At 32.6% G+C, this 26,073-nt stretch overlaps 1 protein-coding gene across 11 annotated transcripts in view; it reads right to left on the bottom strand.

Moving 5' to 3' along the window:
* Naaladl2 (N-acetylated alpha-linked acidic dipeptidase like 2) overlaps window positions 1–26,073 on the bottom strand; it is a 1,233,816-nt gene that overhangs the window by 866,162 nt on the left and 341,581 nt on the right. The window contains exon 5 of one of the 11 annotated variants that reach the window (XM_063229033.1): window positions 446–25,903. The exons of the other annotated variants lie outside the window; for them this stretch is intronic. Within the exon in view, the coding sequence (XP_063085103.1) occupies window positions 446–488 (43 nt within the window). The 5' untranslated portion in view covers window positions 489–25,903. The remainder of the gene's footprint in view (window positions 1–445; window positions 25,904–26,073) is intronic. 11 annotated transcript variants of the gene reach the window in all.

Raw genomic sequence — 26,073 nt, 5'->3', positions numbered from 1 at the left:
CCATTTCCTGCCTTTAGAAAGTGGTTATATTAATTACAAGGGTTTTTGCTGGTAAAACAGAGAGTTAGCAACATTTGATTACAAATAAAAATTCCACAAGTAAAGACAAAAATCAGTAAGTATTCTGTCAATGCTGAAAGAGGTCTAACATGAAATACAATTGGTCATCCCATTTCTCCATCATTACTCTGCTGAATAAAAGGTTTTTCCTACTTTACACTGAACCTGTAATTCTATTTTGGCCACGTTGTTGCACACAACAGGGACATCATGCTTCTGATGCAAAAGCAATCCCAACCTCATCTCTCTACCTATAAAGCATACCTTGAGCACGGCGGGGGCAAAGGCATGTACACACACACACACTCACACACACACACACAAACTGTTATCAATACTGCTTAAATTCCTGGGCGAAAACATTTCGGAGGCTGCTGGTGCTTACCTTGCAAAGACGTGTTAGGTGAACTTGCTTCATTCTCTCCCATTTTATTTCTTTAAAAGGGTTCCAAGCAGTTTCAAGTTGTGTCAGTTACCCCGCAAGCTTTGTGACCTTCTGACTTTCTACTGTAGTACTGTAACAGTATACTCCCTGTTTTCTTCAGTGAATAATTACCATTCTGCTTCCTGAGTTACCTAGGCTTCTTGCAGGACCTGTTTTACTATGAAGTGAGATCACATCCTTTGATCCAATGTGCTACTGTTAATGTGTGCTTCACAAACATGGCTTTGTTTCAGTTTTGATATAAGCGTTTAATTCCGTGCTTTCACGTTAGTCCATAAAGACATTTACACGCTTCCCTAAAGTGTCAATGTTAACAACATATCATGCTTCGGAGCCACAGTTTTGTTGCTTCATGTTTTGGTGTCTAAAATCTGCTTCTCTTGGAGAGTAAATTAAAATTTAAGTAAATTAAATTTTAAAAAAATAAGGAAACAAGGAACATAATGGAAGTCTATCTGAGGCACTTGATGAAAACAGGCTTTTAAGCATCTGTAATACTTGTGTGACTGTAAGCACAGAATATAACTTATTTGAGAATACATTTCTAATATTCTATAAAAGGTCATGGTATCTATTTCGAAGTTGTGCAAAGAATAAAAACAGTAATGTGTGAAACCACTAATCACACTGAATGACAAATACAAGAGACATTTTTATCTTCTCTTTTTCTCTTTCCTCTTCTCTTCATTAGCCTGTCCTTCCTCAGATAAGGAGAAAAGATGTGAAATTGGAGGACTGACGTAACTGATTATGTTCTCATGTAATTTACGCTACATAGTAACAAAACTTTACAGTGATTATTCAGTCATGTAATGCCTCAAGGTCCTCATTTGTGTACAGATAACACTGATATTTGCATTGTTGTTTTAATAGGAACATGGTGATTACTAAATTAGATTAACTGCTATGCCTCAAAGACTAATCTGCGGCAGAGATGAGTCATCAACTGTAGTTCTGTCTTTAAATAATCATTTTTTAAGTGACAGAAGAGTGAGATCACAAAATTACTGCAATATGTAATCCAGATTGTGATGTGTTTCAGAATACAGCGCTCCTCCGCCTACTACAGTTGCTTACAACAGATATACAACCATTACATGCATTTTTACCAAAAGTTTCTGAAATTTAATGACTACCAATAAAACACTATAATCATCATACTCCAACTGTCCCTAAGAAGAGCAACATGTATATGTCAATCCTTGTTCACTATGGCAAACTTGTAAATACACTTAAACACCTGACCCAGGTACCTAAAATAAGTAACAATAATAAAGGAAACATGATTAATGAGCTTAATTATGAATTACAGGGTATGAGACATTATAATGAAAGTAAGATACCAAAGTCCTATTGCTGAGTAAAGAAAAAATCTTAAAAGTTACAGATACCTGAAACAGCATGAATTTTTATAGCTGCACAGAAAAAAACGTGCTTTCAGTTATCCACACCCAGTTGCAATGTTAATAAAGTATTATGCAAATCATTCTCTGTCTCTCTGTCTCTGTCTCTGTCTCTGTCTCTGTCTATCTCTGTCTCTCTGTTTCTCTCTCTCTCTCTCTCTCTCTCTCTCTCTCTCTCTCTCTCTCTCTCTCTCTCTCTCTCTGTCTCAGCCTGGGCACTTTACGTTTTTCAGGAAGCTTTAAAAAAATAGGATGGAAAGTTTTTGCTTCACAGAATACTGAGGAGGAAACTCGCATGATTATAAAAAATCAAGAAAATATTCTGAATCTTGAAAGGCTCAGAATGAATGAGTCCTCTATATGTATTCTAAATCATTTGTGTCAAAATTTGTGAATGTACTTTTTGAGAAAAAATGCAGTACATAATGATTACAATAATTCATTAAGAAGCATTGATTACGAATGTAACATATCTTAACTTTTTTTATATCTCCCTGCTTTCCCCCCTCACACTATCTTTTGTTCCCTTTCTTATTTGCAAAAGATCTGTCTCTCTATTTCCTAACACTTGTTTTTTATTTTGATCTTTAAATTATTACATTGTGTATTTCTCATAGAAGAAAAACCATGCAACATTTATGCTTCTGGATCTGGCTTATTTCACTTAACACTGGGGTGTCAAGATACAGTTCATTCTAGAGTGATACTCCTAAAACACATCAATCATACCCACCATTCATACCATTTCCATATTCATATACTCTCATTAGTCTCACAACCTACCCAACAATGTTAACATGCCATCACCACAATTTTTATTAGTGACTGTTAACCCTACATTAACATTATAGCTCATTTAATTGCTCTGTTAAGGATACTTTGATGTCTTTAAGCCCTTGACAGTATAATTCTAAATAGCTGAGATATAACATGTACATATTCATATATACTTTTCTATACATATGAATACAAAAAAGGTAATCAAAATTTAAGGCCCACATAGTTACCCATTTTAAGATTGACTGGTAGAAAAGAATCATTTTTATATTATATGTATATTTGGGAGGGACAAGGGATCGAACTCACAACCTCGTGCTTGCAGGCAGGTGCTTATGCCACTGAGTTAAATCGCCAGCCCCAACAAAAGTATATTTTGTATTTTACTAACTAAATTATTGATTTTCTATCAGTTTTTTTTTCGTTAAATTGCATTCAGAATAAAAATAACAAAGTAAGTAACTCTAAGTTTGAATATTATAACAAGATAAGTAATAATTAGTGGCAAGTAAAAGCTTTATTATTTTATTTTATTTTATTTTATACATGTCTTTTGAGACAGGTTCTCCCTCTGTAATTCACTTTGGTCCTGGTTCCAGGTATAACAGCAGAGTGAGATCACAGAGTGGGGCAGACATTAAATAGAGGGAGAAAGTAGGGAGCCAAAGGCAAGAAAAGTGTAAGGTAGATATAAACCAGTGTATGTTGGCTGTAATTGTTAATGTGGATGGCCTCAGTTCAGTGATTAAAAGAAACACAGGCAGAATGGATCAAGGAACAAGATCCATCAATATATAGTATACAAGAAACACATTAACTCAAAAGGAATTTGTAGACTGAAAGTCAAAGAAGAGAAAACAATGCTCCATGTGACCAGGAACCAGAAAATAGCACGGGTAGATTGCTCAAAAACCACAGAATGGATAAGAGAAACTTGGCATTTTTATACAATGGAAAGCTACTTGGCTATAAAGAGGGATATTCACAAGGCTCTTTTAGATAAATGGATACAATTTGTGGTCATTCTCTGGGATGAAATGTTTTGGACTCACATAGGTGAACATCATGTTGTCTCCCTAAGTATAAAAATCTGAAGGAATTATTAGGATACAAAATGTACAAAAGATATTGTGAAAGTAGAAGAGGAGGAAATGTCTAAAAAGGGAAGGTGGTAGCCATTGTTAATCCCCCATTACCTTGTTTTGAAATCCTGTATCACTTTCACTGTTTTGTTTTGATTGGTTTCCTTCTGTTTTGCTTGGTTTGATTTTAATATTTCTGATGGTATGGATGGCTACTTCGAAGATGCCAAAGAGCCACTGTGTCAGCTATTGTTGATTTCCTATTATCTTCCTTTGAAGTTGTGTATCACTTTCATTGTTTTGCTTTGTTTTGATTGGATTTATCCTGTTGTATTTTGTTTGGTTTTATTCTCTTTAAAATATTTTTAAAAGACTGTGAACAGTGATTGTTAAAAGTTAAAAGAGGGCAGATGTTAAGACATTTAAGTGTATATTTAATACTCTTGTGGAACCAAGATAAAGTAAAATTTACAGGTAGAAATACATATACAGATCTGGGTAATTACATAAAACAATTAATTGTTCAACAGACTCTGGAAAAATTCTGTCAAAAGAACACTAAGTGAAGCATTGAAGGAAAGGAATATACACACATGCAAAACAGCCTGGTGCAAGCACAGAATACTGAATTTATCAATTATCAAATTTTAGGGTGCATAAAAATCTATAGAAAAAACCCTTGAGCCCTAAGTTTAACAAGAATACCAAATGATAGGATGATTTTTCCATGTTACTTTTAAAAGTGCAATGAAATGTATAAATGACATGATTAGCTTACAGATAAATGTATTTCCTCAAACATCCTGAAATAAAATGAACAATCTCTGTGATTCAAAATGATTGCAAATAACTTTGATAATATTTTTCAGGTAGAAATACTCATAAATCATAAATCATTGAGGATGAAGGTGAAATATGTTCTAGACATCAACCTCTTAATAATAGTCTCAAAAGAGAAAAACAACTAACAATTTTGCTAACAGTGACACAGAAATCTGACAAACACTAGCTAAATGGAAACACTTAATACCTGGTCAAGGAAAATAGTTTTTTCATTGGAAGCCAAAATGAACTGCGTAAGCCGGAGTTGAGGTAAGAAATGGGGTTTCTCACTGTTTTTAGAAACGTGTATTCCTCTTATATAACATTTTAAAGTACTAATAATAGAGGAATTTGTCCAAAATAAAGCAGATACTTTAAGTGTCACTTATGAAAAAGAACATGGAAAGCTTGGGCTTAATTAATGAAACTTGACTAGAAGTAATTATCAACAAATATAGTAATTATAGAAAAATCAATTTATTTTTTGCCACATTCATTATATTTTAACTTTTAAATTTCTTTTTTTCTTTTCTGTTCCTTCTCATTTTATTTTTATAAGGCCATATACATATTTATTATAAAGTAAACGTGGAACAGCATGCTTTCCTTGAAAATGATTCCAGGAGAACTACTTTTGTTCACCATCATAATGGGCCACTACTTTCTACTGAGAATGTTTTCTTTCTGAAAGCTTCACTTTGACTTTGCTGCTGACTACCTGCCAGCTGGCATTGTTACAGAAAAGTAGATGAAAGATTAAGTCTCCAACACTGCCCCAAGCAGCTAGTAGTTAAAACACATTTTTCTCTAAGGTGAATGACTGCAGTCTTTCCTACAGTGCCCAGATTTACAAAATGAGAGAGAAAAAAAAGAACAAACGGAGAGAAAGAGAAAGATAAACATAGCTTCTCTGGATGGAGCTTTCAGAACAATAGATAGATGGGAGGGTACCCGTGAAAGAAAGAAAATGCCAAGATGATGGTGAAAAGTGAAGTAGTATCCTATGACCTTAGCAACAGAGAGCTCACAACAGGCACGCAATTTTAAAATGAATAAACACAAAATTAAGAGACAAAACTGCTATCACTAAAGTTTGCTTTAAATGTTCATCATATCCTTCACACAACTCATAGAACCTTTCAGGCTCCCTAAAAACCTAATGTATCAATTAACTTTTAGTTTGTTAACATTTTAAAAATTACATAAAACAAACATGGTCATACCTTTCAACTCTCGAAGCATACCTGCAGAATATTTTTGAATTGCTTTTATAGCTGCCAGATTCATAAACATTTTTAGGCATGTTGTGAATTGTTTAATGAAAAACATAACATATTACTTTTCTCTTAAAATCTTTGTAATAAAACTTTAAAAGCTATGAGAGCTTATTAACTTAAACATTTCCAGTATTCCTGCTTTTCTCTTCTGCTCATGTATCAGTTTTATAGTCTGAGAAACTGTGAATGTTTTTTCTTTCCTAAAAACTTAAAAAACTCATTTTTTCTTCCAAATCAAACTCCTCTGTAGTCAAAATACCTTAAAGCTCACAATGCTGTGAAGAAATTAACTGATTTATTCTTGTAGACTTTAATTACATAAAACAATGTTTCAACAAAGGTGAAAATATAAAATACATCAAGAAATTTGGATAGGAATTTAAATCCCTGAAGTTGAATTTAAAGTGAATTCTACTCTCTAAGAGCAATTTTCTCATTTTGCAAATTCTGGACTTTCCTGCTCTCATACATTGTCTTGAGGTTTTTTCTAACATATTTTTCAAATGTAGAATCTAAAAGATAGATGAGTTATTCAGTTTCTAGTTATTGCACCCAATCCTCCCTGTTCAGTCTCTTCTGCTCTTTGCTAGTTGACTAAACATTGAACTATTTAAAGGGGTCACCCTTGGCTTTGTAATAACCATGTGCCTAGGGATTTCTTCCAAGTATTTGTGTTAAGTTTTACAATGAAACACCCAAAATTACATAAATATAATAATAAATTCTCATCAATAAGGAAATATACTAGAACTATTTTAGAATTTAAATTGTGAAGGAACTAAAGTGGCCAACCTTAACATTGAAATTCAGAAATGTCATCCAAAGAAATTTATTGATAGAGATGTAAGCAATGTTTAATAAATATTTATTGCTGTTCACAACAATGAAAACTATGTCATTTTTTTGTCTACTGAGGTAAAATGTACACATAAAATGCACTCATTTAATGAGTATTGTATGAGCTTTTATAAACATTAAGGACACAGAGTAGTTCTATCACTCTTAGAGTTTACCTTGTGCCCTCTTGCACTTCATCCCTACCTCTGTCCTTACTCTGGCCCCAGTGAACGTTCTTTCAGTATGTATTGATCATTTGTGAAATGTCACATAAGTGGAATCACAGCACATGTATCATTTTCTCTCACATCATTTCATCAGGAATCTGAGAATAGCAGATTTCTGGTTGAGTTTCTCATATTGCAATAAAGCTGTTGGTCCTGATTGTACTTATAGGAAAGTTGACTGGGACTGTAAGATCTGCTTCCAACACTGGCTGAAGTTTGGAGATCTCCTAGGGCTGCTGTTAGGAGTTCAGATCCTACTTTTGTGTACCTCTTTATTGAGGTACAAAAAGTGCAGTTCTACAGAAATCAATATTAAAGAAGAAAAGATAAACCTGCAATGCCTTTTAGATCTACTCTCAAATTCACACAACATTTATCCATAAGAATAAAGTCCAGGCTAGACTAAAAGTTGAGAAAGGGGAAAAGATTCCACCTACTAGATGAAATACAAAAAAACTTGTGGACATATTTTAATACCATCATAAAAATTCTGAGTTATTATTAATAAAGGCTATGAAGAAACATGTAAAAAGGAATGCTAAAAAAATACAAAAGTAGAAGACAGACTATTAAGGAGGGGGAGAGTAGAGGAAGGGGAAGGAGGATAAAGAAGGATGATATAAGTATAGATATCATCAGAGTATGTTCTACCCACATACAAAAATGTAATCAAGTAACTTGCATTATTCACATATAAATATGTGGATAGATTAAGAAAATAAATAGAACACTATCGATGAAAAATGCATTTTTGTTTGGTTGGTTTTGTGATGTTTACATTTCCTTCAGGTAAATACCTAGGAGTGGAATTATGGGATCACATACTTAAGTATATGTTTAACATTATAAAAAACTGTCAAACTCTTGTTCAACATGCATGTTCAATTTTACAATTCCACCTGCAATCAGAGATCTTTTGTTTCATATCCTTATTAACTATTGATATTTTCAATCTTCAATTTTAACCACACTAAGAGATATATAGCAACATTTTATTATGGGTTTAATCTTCATTTTTACTGATGCCTACAGAGGTTGAGCATCTATACAAGTGCTTATTATCCATTCAAATAATTTCTTTAAGAATTTTTCCTCTTAAATATAAACTATAAGTTCTTTGTAGAGCTGAATACAGAACCATTGTCAGATACAGGTATTGTGCAATTTTATCCAAATATGTAGAATGCCTACTCAACTCATTAATGTTGTTTTTGAATAGCAGCCTGTAATTTCATAAAATGCAATTATAAATCATTTAGTTTGTGCAACTAATAAATATTTGCTAAACATATGATGAAAACAATTGTTCCCCTCAGTGTTCTGCTAGAAGTTTTATATTTTAAACTTTTATCCAAGTAAAATTTTGTGTATGAAATAAGGACTGACTTACTTAAAAGTATATTTACTTTGACATTTAAGATTTATTTAATTGAAGTAAATCTATATATTTTGACACATCTTAATATATTTTAAGTGTATGATTCAATAGTATGTATGATCCTATTCCTGTGCAACCAATCTGCAGAATATTTTTATCTTGCAAAACTAAAATGTTACATATTTCAAATAACAATGCACTACTTCTTAAAGCCCATAACAATGGTCCTTTTACTTTTCTCTAGGAATGTGATTAATACAGGTAGGTCATACAGTTGAAACTGTATTTGTGTTTTTGTAATTGGATTATAGTACTTAGTGTAATGTCCTCAAATTTTATCCATGTTGCAGCATGTGCAAGAACCTCTTTCTTACTGAGACTCAATATTATTCCATTGTATGTATACCATGTCTTGTTTATTCAACTAGTTTTTCTTTTCTTTTTTTTAAATAAACACTGGGGTTCCTTCTACCCTTTGTCTGTTATGAATAATGTAGCTCTGAACATGATATATAAAGATTTCAAGTATTTTAGGTATATACACAGAAGTTGAATTTTTAGGTCATATGGAAAATGTATTTCAATGTTTTGAGCCAACAAACATCATTTTTCATAGAGGCTGTTCTATTTTACACTCCCATCAAAATTAGAAAAGAGTCCTAATATGCCTACATATTCATTACTATGTTGACGTCTTTTTTCAGTTAGAAGTTATTTTGTTGGCATGAGTATATATCACAATTGTTTTGTTTTACATATCCCTGATAGTGATGCTGAGGATCTTTTTATATGTTTGTTTCTCATTCATATGCCTTCTTTGAATAAAGTTCACTTCTTTGCCTATGTTTTAAATCAAATAGCTTTGAATTTTATTGTTGTAGTTCAGTATATATCATGGGCACTAATCCACTATCAGGTACATGATTTGCAAATATATCCCCTTATTTTCTAAGTGATTTTTATACTCTGTTAACTGAAACACACTTTTTATGTTATCTATATGTTTTCATTTTCATTATCTGTTTCTTATAATCCAAAACTCATTACTAAGTCTTTAAGTTAATAAGCATTTTCCCTATACTGCAGAATTTTATAGTTATATCTTTTAAATAATTTGCTCCATGTTGTTAATTTATTATATGCTTAAAAACTAAGGACTCAAATTTTGACCATGCTTTTGCATAGATAAACATTTTTCTCAGCAAAATTGATATTTCTCCTTAAAGTAGTAAGGACTAAACCCTCCTTTTTAATACAAATATCTAAATATTCCATTACTATAATGTCACTTATTGAAATGAAAAGATTGGAAAAGAATATTGTTTATCATGCATGTACAGACAAATTTTGTTTCATGAATCTATATATTTACCAGTAAAATGTGGTCTTAATTATACTAGTATAATAACAGCAGTTCTTGAACTAAGGGGGTATAAGGTGTTTTTGATTTGTTTTTGTTTTCTGAGGTGGGTGTCCTAGCATGTGGTCGATGCTAGCGTCCAGACACTTTTGGCTCAGCCATCTAAGTAGCTGAAACTACAGACACATAAAACTATGCTCAGCTTGACTTTTCAAATTTGAAAATTTTTAATGGTTTCATTATTCTAAGAGCTCCATAATTATAATATATTAAATTTAAAAGGTCCCTTGTCAATTTAAGAATAATAAAAAAAAACTCTTCCTGAATTGGAATGTTAAGATCAATTTAAGTAAAATAACAATAGGAAAAATAATGTAAGTTTCCTAATCTATGAACATGGTGTATCTTTCATTTACTTATAATCTTTTATTTCATTCTACAATATTTTAAAGATTTTTGCATGAGTCTTGAATTTATTTTCTTAAATTTGTTTCCAAAGACCATATGACTATGAAGATACTATAAATGGTATTTGTTTCAGAATTTGTTTGGTAATTTTATTTCATTATATATTAAATATTATTGACTTTTAAAAATATAACAGGCTTGTATATTTGTATGTTTCCAAGTTTTTTTATTAATTCTAATAGATTTATGGAAATTATTAAAGTTTTTTCACACATTTGAGCATGAAAACTGAATAGTTTACCTGATTTTTCTAAATTCTATTTCTTTTACTCCTTTTTTTTTCTTGCTTGCTTTATTGGAAGGCTAAGATATTCAGTACAGTACTGAACAGAAGTTGAGAGAGGAGACATTTTTGTCTTTACTTCAGTCATACAGAGAAAACGTTTAGTATTTAACAGAAGGATGACATTTATTACAGATTTTTCATAGATCCCCATTTTTCTGAATGAAGAACTAATGGGCTCCTATTTTAGTGTGTATTCATATGACAAATGGGTACTAAATTTTAACAATTTTTTTTCATTTTCAGTTGATATGATTACATATTTTAATCTTTATTTTCTGAAAAGAATACATTTCATGGATTAACTTAAAAGTTAAGTGAATCTTTTGTTAAATATATCCTACTGTTCAATATGCAGTACTCTTTTCTTTTTGTATATTACTGGATATACTTGCTAATATTAGGTGTGTGTGTATTCATGTATCTGAGAATACTAGGCGATAATTTTCTTTCCTGTTAGCCTTTTATTTGTCTACCTTTGGTACGGACGTTTATAATATTAATGGGCAAGTCCTCCATCTTTCTTTATTTTCTGGACCAATTTGTGTAGTATTGGTAAATTTCTTCCTTAAATGTTTCATAGAATTTGTCGTTGAAAACATGAGGCCTAGAATTTCTTTTGTGGAACAATAAAAACTCATTTTTCTTTACTCTAACAAGGATACTGCAATTCTCTTTTTTCTTTCTTAGTCAGTTTTGATACTGTGTGTCCATCAAAGAATGTGTTCAGAATGTGTTCATCTGAGTTGTTGAGCAAATTTTATATAAATATATTAATAATTTTAAATATTTATAGAATCTGAACCAAAATCTCTCATTTCTTTATTTTTGCAATTTTAGAAATTTGTTTTTAAATTGACAGTATCATATACAGTTAGCACATACAACATGATGTTTTGAAGTATACATGTATTGCAGAATGAATAAATACAAAAATACTTCGCCCATATCCATTAGAAGAATTACTATTCTCTGAAGCGCATCAATTTAAAAAATGTATTTCTTGATTTCAAAGTCTTGACTTGATTGTGGCTTATTCCTTGAGCGATGGGCTTGAGAATTTCAGTGTACATGAAGATAATCTGAATCTCATCACATCCCGTGAGAGCAGATGAGTGACCAGGACCATTGTCAAAGAGGAACAATATCTTGAAAACCAACATTTTCCCCTGAACCATAGGTCTCAACAGACAATTTAAAACACTCATTAAACCATGTTGCAAACATATTTTCTGTGATCCAGGCTTTGTTGTTTTACTTGTGGAGCACATACAGATAATATTTAATGTAATCTTTATGGCCTAGCATTTTTGTGATGGTGAGTTAGATTCAGGTTCAACGTCAAATCACCAGCTGGACTGGCCTCAAACAGAGTCAGCCTCTTTCAAAGTTTTTTAATTAAGTGTTGCCTTCTCTCTAGCAATGAAAGCCATACATGGCATTTTCTTCCAACTTTAGGCTGTTTTATCTATCCTGAAAATCGGTTATTATCACTGTCCAGTACCTTGGTCAGATCTTCAGAACCATTTATTTTTGCTTCCATGTCAGCACTTGCTACTTCCCCTTCCACTTGTATGTTACACTATGTTATGGAAGACAGTGTCCTTCCTAAACCTGACAATTCCTGGCTATGTCTGGAACTTTTAACATTCCCTCTGTATCTTTCTCTTCTCTCTCTGCCTTCACAGAATCAAATAGAGTTAAGGGCCTTGCCGTGGATTAGGCTTTGGATTAAGGGAATATTAGCACTGATCTGATTTTCTATCCAGGCCACTAAATCTTTCTTCATGAGAGCAATATGCTTTCTCATCATACATATATTTGCTGGATTTAAATTATTTCTAAAACTTTTCCTTTGACTTCACAATTTAGGTAACTGTCATACCAGGGCTTGTTTTTACTATCTTTGATGTGCCATTATAAATTCATTACTTAGCCTGATTTCAAATTGTTATCTTAGGGAACAGAGAAATTTGAGACGAGAAAGAGAAAGACTGAGTGTGGAATGGTCATTTGAGCAATGAGGACACATAAAATTAGTTTTTGCTGTCTTACATAATTCATAGTTCATAATTCCCCTAAACAATTACAATAATGATATCAAAGATCATTGATTTTAAATCACTATAACAGATATAACAATCATCAAGAAGACTGAAATATTGTGAGAATTAGCAAAATGTTGCAAAGAGAGAGATAAAATGAACACACAATGTTGGAAAAAAGGCATCAATACAGTTTGATATAAGAATGCTGCAAACCTTCAATTTTTAAGAAATGCAATGAACAATAAAAAATAAATTATGTTTGTAGTAGAGGTTATTTAAATTACTATAAAAGTAAAGTAGAATAATCTGGTAAAAATAATATAGAATCATCTTAGAAATGTGCTCAATACACTGGTGTGAGATATTTGTCAATATATAACATACATGTTAAAACAGTTGTGCATTCATTTATCTCCACATTTTAGGACTATTGATAAATATCTAAATTTTCTTTGTTCTCTTTATGATTTCTGATATTATAAACTAATTATATATTGCTTTCCTAATAAAATAGAAACCACTTATTTACCATTAGAAGAAAATTTAATCTTATTTATGATTCTTCATTGTCCTTTATATCGTTAGGAGAAGAAGAGGTAAGATGTCCTTAACTGTTTTTTTTTTAAATATCTAAGATGCTCTTCATATAATGTATTTATAATTTATGTGTCTAGTTTTTAAAAGAAATTTGAGCTTTTCCAATCTTAGTAAATAAGCTAATGTATACAAAATACATACAAAAATGTTGTTGATATAAATACTTGATAAGTTAATAAGAAAAGAAAGCTTATAAATTTTAAAAAGAATTGCATAAAAGGGACCTAGGAGAAAACAATTTCGGTACACTGAAAAACCCTGAAAACTTAGATGCTCTATTTATGGGAGTCAATACAAAAGTATAAATGTCACTCAGCAGATACTTCACAGCTTGTGTTTTATAAACTCATCCTATTACAATGAATATTACAAGATTCTTGGGTACCATGTTGATTTGCTGGATTCTTATTAGAATAGGAAAACAGTAGGACAAATGTGACTGAGCTGCAGAAGTAACACAAAAGAAACCACCTAAGGAACAGCTGACACTCTCCAGAGACCTAGCAGAATAAGAATGACATTTCTCTTTCTTATAAAATAAATAAAAATTATCTTCTTGTGGTACAGATAAGCTATGATCATTTAAATATACAGACAGTAAAAGCTAAACTTGTATATCAAATGAGTCCATTGTCAGAAGTCAGTGGTAATGTTTAAACACGAGTTCTGCCGAGACAGTGAGTGAAGGGGAAGGGTATGGATGTAGGTGTAACAGAAAAGAGAGGTATATATGCAGATATAGTCATAGACATAGGAGTGAAAAGAAATTTAATAGTGTACAAACACTTTGAAACAAACTTGTAAAATATATATATAGTGATTATTATTCTAATAAAAATTTTAATGAACTTTGATGCTAGAGAAACAGGTATGCAAATTTTGGCCCATTACTCCTTCCAGAGTGTGTCTTTCGGCAAATTAGTTCATGTCTCTGACTCTTTTTTTTTGTTTGTTTGTTTTTGGTTTTTTTGGTACTGGAGATCAAACTCACAACCTTACGCTTGCCAGGCAGGTGCTTACACCACTGAGCTATATCCCCGGCCCCTCATTTCTTCTTTAAAAAAGAGATAATACCTGGGAGGGGGGAACATCTTTGTACAGTTGAATTGAGAGCTCAATATGTTAATACAGGACTTGATCACAATAGGCTTCCAAAAATTTGGCCACTACAATGGCTGCTTTGTTTATGTTATTAAAAAGTTTTATAAATAAGAGTCATACCTACTTTGTGAACCATTATCTCAAATTATAATGATCCTCCCTTATCCACAAATGCAAAAGGGTGGCACCTTTGGTCCTATGTAATAAAGTTCATTGTTGAACTATATTACAGCTATTCATGGAAAAAAGAGAAATGAGGCTGATTTATCAGAAATCATAGACAAGAAACGAAATAGGAAGATAGAATTAGTTTGGATGATCTGTGTTTATAAATTAATGTTAGTTATCCTAAAGTCTTAGCATCTTAATTCCATGACACAGACTCATACTATTATGTTTGAGAACACATAGAAAATTCCTGCTGAATTACGGTTCTAAGAAGTCCTTTTTGATGCTACATCAATTAAATTCATAAGGAAAAGAGTATGAATAGCTGTTGATTATTCTCAAACTTCTTAGTCTGACTTATTATATTAATATTGATCACAGAGAATGCATGGGAACTTTTGGTGAAGCAATTGGCAGCTTTTGTAATAGAGAGTCACTTTTGTGCTTGAGTGTAAACCCTCATTTTAATGAAAATTTTGTGAGAATGATACCTTCGAATCCTAGGTGTGGGGAGTGATATTTAATTTGGATCAAGTAAAAAGCTCTGGAATATAAAGTACATTTGTGAAATTTGGAAGATAAAAATGAATGGTTCTGGCCGGTGCTGTATAAAACTTACAGAAAAATTTGACAGTCTGAATGTTTAGATAAGATGTGGCAGGCAGTACAATGGCCCTTAAAGACATCCTTCTTATGACATTACATAACAAAACGAAGGTTATATACTAAGGTTGTACATGTTAATATAATTACTAATCAAATGATCGCGAGGGGCCCAATCTAATCATGTCTGTCCTTAAAGTAGGAGATGAACAGATAGAAGAAAGCATCAGAGTAAGGCTTTGTGAAAACGAAGTTGAAGAAAGGGACCGTACACCCATGAATGTGGGAAGACTGGAGAAGCCTGTAAGGACAAGAAAGTAGATCCTTCTGCAGGCTTACAGATGGGACTCAGTTCTGCTGACAGCCAGGATTTTAACTCAGTGAAAACTGTGTTGCAATTTTCATCCACACAACTGTAAGAAAATAATTTTGTTTTGCATCAGTGTTATATAATAGAAAACTAATCTACTAGCACACTCTAATTAGTGATTTAAATTATATTTATGGCTTTAAGTTACTTTAGGAATAGTGTTTCTTTGTTTCTTTTTACTTGTTGAGACAAAATACCTGGCACCCAAAATTAGGGAAGGAAAGGTTTATGTCTTACAATTCTTAGCGGTTTCAGTCCATACTCAATTGGCTCCAAGCCTGTGTGGGATGGCAGTGCTGCCAGTCATGGCCTCTGCAAATAGCAAGGTACCAACAGGAGAGCGACACACTTTATTCCCTCTTTTACGTCATATGCTGGCTCCACCACTAGGGAATGTAGCACTCACATCACCAATTTGAGCGTGAGAGAACAAACCAATCACAAATGCCCGAGTTGGTCCAATCCATAATTATAAGGCTTGGAGGCACTGACATAAACCATGACACTATGCTGTTGGAAGGAGAAGAAGAATTATGACCAATGTTAGGGTTTTCGACCAGGAAGGAGGAAGATTTAACTATTAATTAAAAGAGGGAATGGAAAATAAAGTTGTGAACTTAGCATGAATGACATTTTTTCAGTCTCCTGTTATAATAAATATGCCTCTATTTATGTTGCCATCAATTTAGGTTAAAATTAGCTTGAATTGGTTTGTAGCTTAAAATCAAACAGTTTTAATGACTAGAACTGTTCAGGATAATTATCACTAGATACCCTAGAGAGAAATATTTGAAAATAATAGTCCTAGATGGGAACAATACATAGGACTTTTGCTTCTAGCTTGAGATTAGGGGCATTTTTCTTTGATTTCTTAAAAAATAAACTATAAAAAATGCTATAAATCACATTTCATTTTACTATTATAAAAACATCAAGAAAGTCTACACTATTTTATACAATGAGAAGCTAAGAGTCAAAAAGTTAAATAATTCAGGTTTTAAGTGATAAATTGGTATTCAAACTTCAGTTTTACTGACATAAAAATTGTATTGTGCCTTTCATTCCTGTATTCATTCATATATTTACCAAATATTTATTCATTACTTGTTAAGTATTAGATTCTGTGATATCTATTGTGCTGACATTTAATGAGGCCTTATAATATGCCATATAATTAGCATTCATTAGTTTACAGAATCCTTGTTTTATTATGTGTCTTTTACACATCAAACACAAATAGAATAAGAACCTTGTAAGAAGGCTTATAAATGACGTGCCTAGGTTCCAAACTAGTCACTCCAGCACTAAGTGATCTATAACTATTGATGAGGTGTGATTGAAACATATGTGTGGTTAAACATTAAAATAAGTCTTACAGTAAAAGACATATTGTCCTTAATGCCTCTCAATGTACTGCCTGTTGATTTAAGTAATTTTATCCCATTGTTCTTGCCACCTTCTGAAGCAGTTGTGAAAATTGTACTGTTGTGGCTGCCTTGAAGTCCTGAATCAATTCAAACACTTGGCTTTCACTGTCGTTTTGACTTGAGGAAGAGCAGCAAGTCAAACAGTTGCAGCGCCACTGGCATCCTAATGTTTTTACAAGCCTGCCTTCCCCTGTGTTACACTTGGCAGCAGCATTTACTTTACTTTTAATTACACCTCAAAGTCAATCAGGAAAGAGGATTTCCAGAACTGCTTTGGAAAGTGGCAAAGATAGTGGGATAAAAGTGTTAGAAGTGAGGGGAGTATTTTGATGGAGAGTAATAGCGAAATGTCTTTTACTGTAATAATTGTTTAAACAATTTCAAGTCGTTATATTTTTAATCATTCCTGATATCTCTACTGCTACCTGTGATAGGCACATAATACAAAGTCTGCTATTCAGACTGAATAAATATATAGTCTGTTCTCATGGAGGTTATATTATGATTAGAGAGACAGAGGAGCACAAAGGCAACTACTCCATAAGTACTACATTGTATAAAGGTCGTGTACAGGAAGAGCATGAAAGATTATTAAGGTTGTTAGGTCCAGTGGTGTAAAGCACTGTCTAAAATGTTTAATGAAGCAACAATTAAATGAAGAGAAAAAAATTGAGGAATTGGTCATAGAAATGTCTTTGGTCAGGGAGGGGATACTGGGTGTGATGATTAATCTTAGATGTTGGTTTCACTTGGCTAAGGGATGCCCAGAAGCTGCCAGAATAGTATTTCTGGGTGAATATGTAATGGTATGCTGAAGCATTTAAATCAGTAGACTGAGTCAGGAAATCCACCCTTGGTAATGTGGTCTGGAATCATACAAACCACTGATGTTCTAGATAGAACAACAGGAAGGATAAATGGCAAATTTTCACTCCTGTAACTGAAATAGCCTGACAGTGGACACGGGAGCTTCCTGTCCTTTGTCTTTCAGACCTTAAACCTGTCCCTGCTTTAACCCTACCATTATTAAGTCTTAGGCTTCAGGTTAGGTAGTACCCTTGATTTCCTGGGTTTTCAGGCCTTCAGATTCAGACTAAATTGAATCACTGAGTCTTCAGAGTCTCGCCTACTTCTCAACATCCATAACAACATAGTTAATTCTCACAATAAATATCCTCTTACAAACTAGGTGTGGTGGCACATGCCTGTAATCCCAGCACTCGGGACACCGAGGCAGGAGATAGTTGCAAGTTCAAGACTGCCTGGGCCACGAAGTGAGCTCAAGGCCAGCCTAAACTGCACAGTGAGACCTTGGCTCAAAAGGAAAAAAACAAATAAATATCTTCTTTCAAATATCTGTATATAGACTCTATTGCTTCTGCTTTCTTACATAAATCCAGCTACACAACTTCAGCTTTCAGAGAACATGGAAAGAGAGTCTAAAACTGAAAAAAGAAAATTAACCCTTTTCTGGAACTGAAAAAAGGCAGCGTGGCTGATTCAAAAATTAGTTAAACACAGTAAAACAAGAACAGCAAATTACTTAAACAGATTTAACATTTTATATTTCCTTAAATATTCAAAATATAATCTATTCAAAATTTAGCATTATTAATAGACTGTATTTTTAAAATGACAAGTGTATCTTAAAAAATAATCATTTCCAGTATCCTTAACTTTCCTATTTAAAGGTACAAAACTTCCATTTTATCCCATAAGTGATAGATCGTAGTCTTACTGAATGATAGCTATTCCAATTTCAGAAATCAAAGACTATCTAGCAAAATAATCACAAGATGGTTCACTTAATGAACTCAGACTTAATTTATTGATTTATCTGTTCTGTTTTAGATGATGATAAATACAGTAAACTAACCTTGTCCTTTTCATTCTTGGTTAGATAAATCAATAATGTTGATATATGACCCAAAAACTACTGGAGATACCGATGGTAGATGTATACAACTCAAAAATATAATTGACAACATCACCAGTCATATCTTTTCATAGATTTGGAATGTGATTTTTATTATGACTATTATGTACATTTTTGAAGTTTGCTTTATCATATTAAATATAGCACTTAAGCAATACTCCCTAGAAATTTTGTAAAAGAAATAAATTATCAGTAACATTCTACAGGTAACAAAGGCAACCATGTCACATTTACAGATGGAATGTCTTCTTTCAATAAATTATTAAAAATGAAATAATTTTATATCTAATAAAATTTAAATTATATACACAATTTTCCATTGCTATAATTTTAATGTAACAGATGTTAGAAATGACAGATTATTAAATAAAATTATAAAGTATTATAATCATTATAAAGCAATAAATTAGTTTCTGAAACTCAATTTGACATAAACACTGATCCATTGAAATTTGTATGAATATTAGTCCCCTGTAGTCCTGATTCCCATGAATAATAGGAGGTATTAAAAATAGAAGACTCAATCCAATTGGCATTAGAAAAGGTTAAGAATTAGTAGATTTTTGAAAATAATTAAATTTGAAATGTTTTTTTTCAGAAGTCACTTATGTTTCCTTCAAGAAATCACTTGCTTCCTAGGAGACTGAAAGATAAAACAAAACTCCAAAAGAACTCTAAAGTGATATTGTGAAAAGAATATATTTTACAAAGAATATTAATTTTTATTGCCTTATAATTAAAAAGGGTAGGAGCATGTGAAAATGGATTTTTTTGTTTGTTTTTTGGGTTTTTTTGTTTTTGTGTTGGGGATCTAACTTTTGACCTAGCACTTCCCTGGCAGGAACTTATGCCACTGAGTTAAATCTGTAGACCCTGTAATTGCTGATATATCTAGTAGAAGAGTATGCTTTCATTGTATGATTTATATAGAGATATTTTTAAGAGGATATTTATTATAAGAAGTATTAAGTTTTTAAAAATTATATGCATAGAATCTGTGGCCAGTACATTCTTATGTATTAAACATTTGTGAAATAATCTGCATTTCAAGATATGGAAATAATATATGTTGTTACATATTTGGGTTCACTGGTCATTTTGAAAATTTGCCCTCAAGGAATATGCAGCCTTATGCTCCAGCAAAGAATATAAAGCACTTTCTTAACAAGAATTTTGGTTGACAAAAAATCCTTCAAATGGAACATTTTAATTAGGATTCCACAAGAGGAAAACGGAATGGCTTTCTCTAAGAAACAGAAGTTGTGTTTTGCCTATCTTTATAAACACAAAACACAAAAATGGGAGAATCCAGATATTTGAGAGGAAAGACAAACTTGATTTTACATTATATCTATTTTGATATCAGTAAGTTCTTCCAAAAGTCTGCATCTTATATACCTAAACTTCTTTAATCTTTTAAAAGCAATTAATACCTTTACTAGAGAGTATTTTCACAAAGTATAGTTATACATTTTCATTCAATAAAAGTGACAGAATAATTCTGTTAATGTTTCCCATCTTTTGTTTTTCTTTTATTTACTTGTGAAAAATTACTATATTTCTATTGCACATACTCAAAGGAAAATATAAATTCCTTTTGATAGGAGAGGACACAAAATCTGAACTGCATGTAGAAAAGATAACAAAACAAGAAAGTCCACACTGTACATTGTTCAAACACCCTGACCACCATTGTACTGCCCAAACCCCAAGTATTCTACAATGGCATTTTACATTAAGCTCCTAAGAAAATGTCACCCTTTCCATATATAGCCTTGCTTATCATATTTACTTCCTGTACCTAAGATGGGTCTACACATTATGCACACACACACACACACACACACACACACACACACAATATACCGCATATTTTTCAAATTTCAGCTCAGTCACTGATCCTTGCTCTCATCTGCTTGTCTCTGCCATTTTCCCTTTCCTAAGACCACAATGCCTGATTGCGGTCTTCCAACAATAATATTACTCATGCGTATGGGTCAGTTCAGCTATCTCATACTTTTATATTTGGTCTAAAAACATTTTCATAAAAATATCTGGAAATTTTTAGAATAAATGATTTTCCATAAAATCCCAGATTTCCAGCTTTGTTAAAGCAGAAAAAATGAACTAGTATTTTCACAAGTCAAAATATGCCTAGAATGGAATAGCTTTAATGCTATTTCCTATTTCCATAGGAAAAGCAGTTGGGTTCACTACCGTCTTCATTTTCCGCATTCTGGGTCTGTCTATAATATGGTGCTATCTTTGCAGTCTGTGTACACATATTTATCACAGTTAAATTTTTCTCTCTACTTATTTTTGCCAGATTAGGCCACATTTTACTTGACTTTCACACCTCTAGTTGTGGAATGTGATCACAGATAACATACTACTAATGTTATCTTTATGATCACAACCCATTTGAACAACAATTATTCGCTTCCTACATTAAAACTTTCAACTCTGCTAAAAATACCTATTTACCCTTACAAGTTCTCTTCTCTCCTATTCTTATTCTGCTTAATTTGTTAAGCATGTAGTGACAAAAAGATAGTCTGTCAGAAGTAAAGCTACTGATAATTTTCAAACTGGTTAATTAACCTATAAACAAATAAATTTGTCTAAACAATGTCTCATGTTCTTACTTTCCTTCCAGATAGTTGGCTGCATGCCCAGAGTGAACACAGAAAGCCCACAGGATCACCAGAAGTTCTACCATAAGCTTCCGAAGTCAGCTGACAACTACCATGTCCTCTGGGAAGGCAGAACTTTGCATAATTGCCTGAAACTCCTTCAGGTCTAGCTGGGCTTGATTTCAGTGACTACTGGTTCATTTGCTCAATCTGTCTGATAGCTCACTGGGGGAAACCAGGCTTTTCACTACTTGTGAAATGAGAAACATCACATTTTTAAAAATTATAATCAAACTGTCTGCAGTCTCTGGGAAAGTTACAGAACAGAGCATGTGTTTCTTTCTGATTGAACACTGAAAAAAGAATAGCAAACATTACAAGATCATCTACAATATTCCAAGTACTAAGCTATGTAATTTACATATTTTTTCATATTAGTACTCATCCTTGGGCTAAGTATTATCATTTATATTTTTATAGATAAGGGATCTGAATCTCAAACTAAAAAGAGGGATATGTTACCTAATATAATTAATAACCAAAATTATTGGATGCAAATGTAGTTATAATACCAAATATACACTTATTATTAAGCTATGCTCTCTCCTCTCCAAAATACCTAATGCTGCTCATTCACAATCCTTTCAGGAGAGTGAGGACTTAGCTAATATTCAAAAGGGCCATATAACAGTCCTTAGTGAAAAATGTACAAAGAATATCAAATTGGGAAGCACTAGAGATGTTGACTTAGGGAAGATCAGATAAAAGACTTAATTGCTGATATTAAATATCTGAGAGTCATGAGTGCAGTTGTATAAATGCCAAAAATACATGCAACTTGTGAAAAATGACCATCTATGAAAAATAATACAAAATTGTGAGTACAGACTTAGTTATGAAAATGAATATGAAAAAGTCAACTTTGAGCCGGGGTTTTAGCTCAACAGCATAAGTGCCTGCTTGATAACTGTAAGGCTGTGAGTTCAATCCCAGATACCCAAAACAAAACAAAAAAAGAACAAAAAGTCAACTTTTTAAACATTTGACATACCATATACATAAAAATAATCCAGAAAAAATAATATAATGCTATTTTTTTAAATAAATTAACCACCTAGCATACCTGTGTAGCACTCTTCTCCCATATTTCTGGCTGTGTTTCTAAGTGCCTTTTAAATTATCATAATACAATAATTTGGTAATATTTTCAATAGATATAATAGGGAAATAATTTTGTCTTGCTCATAGTTGATGCCATTTCTTGTTTATTAATGATATATCAGAGAAGTTCGAGTTTTATTTTTGTTTCACATTTCATCAGTATAAATAGCATAAGTTTCTAGGAGTGTTGGCAAATTAAGGAAAATCTTCAAGTTTTTTTCACTTATGAGCTACCACAGATGTACTCAGTATTTATTGTATTACTATATTTTTATAGTACAATTACAGAATTTGTACAATTCTCTTAAAAATGAAAAAAACACATATGTGTTTATGTATTATAATTAGATATGCTGCATTTTGTAGTGCATTCCTGAGAAGAAAAAGCTTTGGCTGAGGAATGTTCAATTAATCTGATGATTTAACAGATTTTGACCAATAAATTTCTGCCTTCATATATTAAAAAATTACTACCCACATACTCCTGGCACATCTACCTTTGTTTTGTAGTAGTAGTTATAATATTTTGAAAGTCATTCCTATGCAATTCATGAGAACCGAGCTTCAATGAATTTGCATTACTGAAGCAGTTGAAGAAAGAAGCTTTCTGATACTTGGTAAGTATATGGTAGTGTACTAGTGTAATGTATGATTCTCAATGCTCTAATCCACTATAACATTATGCTTTGATATATTAGTTCCTTTTACTGGTTTAAATAAGAATTTTGTTTGAAAAGTGAGATTATAAAAGTAAATGTCTAGGGCCCCAAATGGCTGAGTTCCACCTTGCTCAGTGGTCTGAGCTGAAGGCTTGCACAATGAACCTCATCCATCCCTGCAACCTTGGAACCTTGCTCAGAACTTCTTAGGGGCCCGCCCAGCATTCTCATTCAGCCCAGGACCTTTGGGTAGGTCCCTTGGGGCCTGAGTGGCCAGGGAACAACCTGCTCTGAGTGGCACAAGCCAAAGGCCTGCAGAAAGAATCCTACCCAGCTGTACAACATTGGCACCTTGCTTGGAACCTGATATAGCAACCCCAAGCATCTGTGGAGCTTTGGAATGCCATGTGGCATGAGCTGAAGGCCTGCATAGGGTACTCAATATAGCTGTTCAGCCTTGATATGCCACTCAGAACCTGGTAGAGTCCCACCCAGCAATCTCAATCATCCAGGGAGCTCGGAGTGCCACTTGGGGTCTATTGAAGTTTCACCCAGCATACTCCCCCAACTCGAGGTGCCTTCAAGTGCCACTGGGGATCTGGAGAAGTCTGTGTAATGATCCACACTCACCTGAGGAAACTCCCTGCAATATGCAGACATATTCTCAACCCAGGAGTCAACTGAGACCTTGGATTCATTTGGCTTCCCAAGGGAATATACGAAAATCACAAAATGAAAGAGCAAAATGCAATCTCAACCTCCAGTCCATCCCAAACAAGCCTACAAGACAGGGACATACAAGAAAGTGTAAGCTTTATACCCGAAACTTCTGAAACAAGAGCAACTAAAGTAAAGAAACAACTCCATAAAGTGGTTGAGGAACTGAGATCAGAAATAACCTCCCAGGTAAAAGAAGAAATGATAAGCGTAATAAAAGAAATACTAAATATATCAATAAAAGATATACTTTAAAACTTTGTAGGTTACTGAAAAATGATGGAAATCTTGAATGAACAATATAAGAAAGAAAGAGAGCGTATGAAACAGATTCAAAGAGATATCCAGGAAATCAAAACTTTCTTGAAAAACTGGCAAAACTGCCTCAGTGAGGTGAAGATAGATTTTCAGACCTTAAAGACAAGATTGCAGCTAATGAACAGGAAAAGAAAAAATCTTTTAAAAATAACAGGAGACCAGCAAAAAATAATTCAACAGTTTCAAGATGATGCAAAGAAAAACAATAGAAGATTGATATGTGTGAATCAAAAAGGTGACAATATAAATGATGTCAAACAACCATTTACAGAAGTAATAGCCAAAAATTTCCCAAATATAGGAAAGGAAACTGATATACAGATAAGTGAAACATACAAAATTCAAATTAGCCATAATAAAACTAAGTCTACACCCACATATATAATAATCAACACCTCAGAAATACAGCATAAGAACAGAATATTAAAAACTGTTAGAAGAGACAGATCACCTTTAAACGAAAGCATATCAAAATCACAGGACACTTCTCAAAACAAACAATGAAGTCAAGAAGAACATGGAATGAAGTATTTCAAATCCTAAAGGAAAACAACTTCCAACTCAGATTGATGTACCCTAAAAAACTGTCCTTCAGAAATGATGGAGAAATAAGATACTTCCATGTCAAAGAAGAGCTGAAGAACTTCATGGCCACCAAACCAACTCTACAAAGAATACGGAAAGATATTCTAGATAGACATAAAAATAACTGTGACTTCAAGAACACCAACATAAAAAAACCACTAAGCAATGCAAACAATTGAACAAAGGGGGAAAGGTAAAGAACAAACAGCAGAAACATACCATGATAAACATAAGACAAAATATGTTAGTTATAACCATTAATGTAAATGGCCTCAGTTCACCAATTAAAAGAAACAGCCTGGCAGAATGGATCAAGAAACAACACCCAACCATATGCTGTATACATGAAACCCATGTAACCCAAAAGGAAACTCACTGACTGAAAGTCAAAAGATGGAAAACAACACTTCATACAACAGGAACCACCCAAAATTCAGGGGTAGCTATTCTGTTTGCAGACAATGTGAGTTTCAAATCAAGAATGATCAAAAGAAATAAAGAAAGTCACTACATGCTAATTAAGGAAAAAATTCAAGAGGGAGAGATAAAAAAAACTTTAAATATAAATGCACCAAATATGGGAGAACCCAGCTTATACAACAAGTATTAATAGAAATAAAAATTCAAATAAGCAATAACACAGTTATAACTTGAGACCTTACACTCCATTGATACAAAGAGACAGATACACTAGACAGAAAATCAACAAAAAAATCATAGAACTAAATCAAACATATGAACAAATGAACTTCATAGATGGGTACACAGTGTTCTACTTAACATCAGAATATACTTCTTCTAGGCTGCAAATAGGACATTTAATAAAATAGACCATATACTACCTGATAGAATGTGTTTAAGTAAGTGCTAAAGAATAAAAATTAACCCATGCATAATCTGATCACAGTTCTATGAAGCTAGAACTTAATGACAAAAAAACTCCATAAACACATGAATATTAATAATATACTACTGAGAAATCAATGAGTCACAGAAGAAATTAAACAATATCTAAAATTAAGTGAAAATACAAATACAACTTACCAGAATCTGTGGGATGCAATGAAAGCAGTCCTCAGAAAGAAATTTATTTCAGTGAACTCCCACATCAGGAAAACAGAATGCACACAAACAAACAACCTGATGCCACCCCTCAAACATCTAGAAAAAGAAGAGCAAGTCAAGCCCAACTCCAAAAGAAATTATAAAGATCAGAGTGGAAATCAGCACATTTAGAGACTAAGAAAACAATCCAAAGAATTAATAAAAGAGCTAGTTCTTTGAAAGAATAAATAAAATTTATAAGCCCCTAGCCAAATTTATTAAAAACA

Source organism: Cavia porcellus, unplaced genomic scaffold (assembly GCF_034190915.1).
Source record: "Cavia porcellus strain 051 isolate PalLab524CR breed Dunkin Hartley unplaced genomic scaffold, mCavPor4.1 scaffold_17, whole genome shotgun sequence".
Classification (NCBI taxonomy): Eukaryota; Metazoa; Chordata; class Mammalia; order Rodentia; family Caviidae; genus Cavia; species Cavia porcellus.
This window is presented reverse-complemented; position numbering and strand designations above follow the sequence as displayed.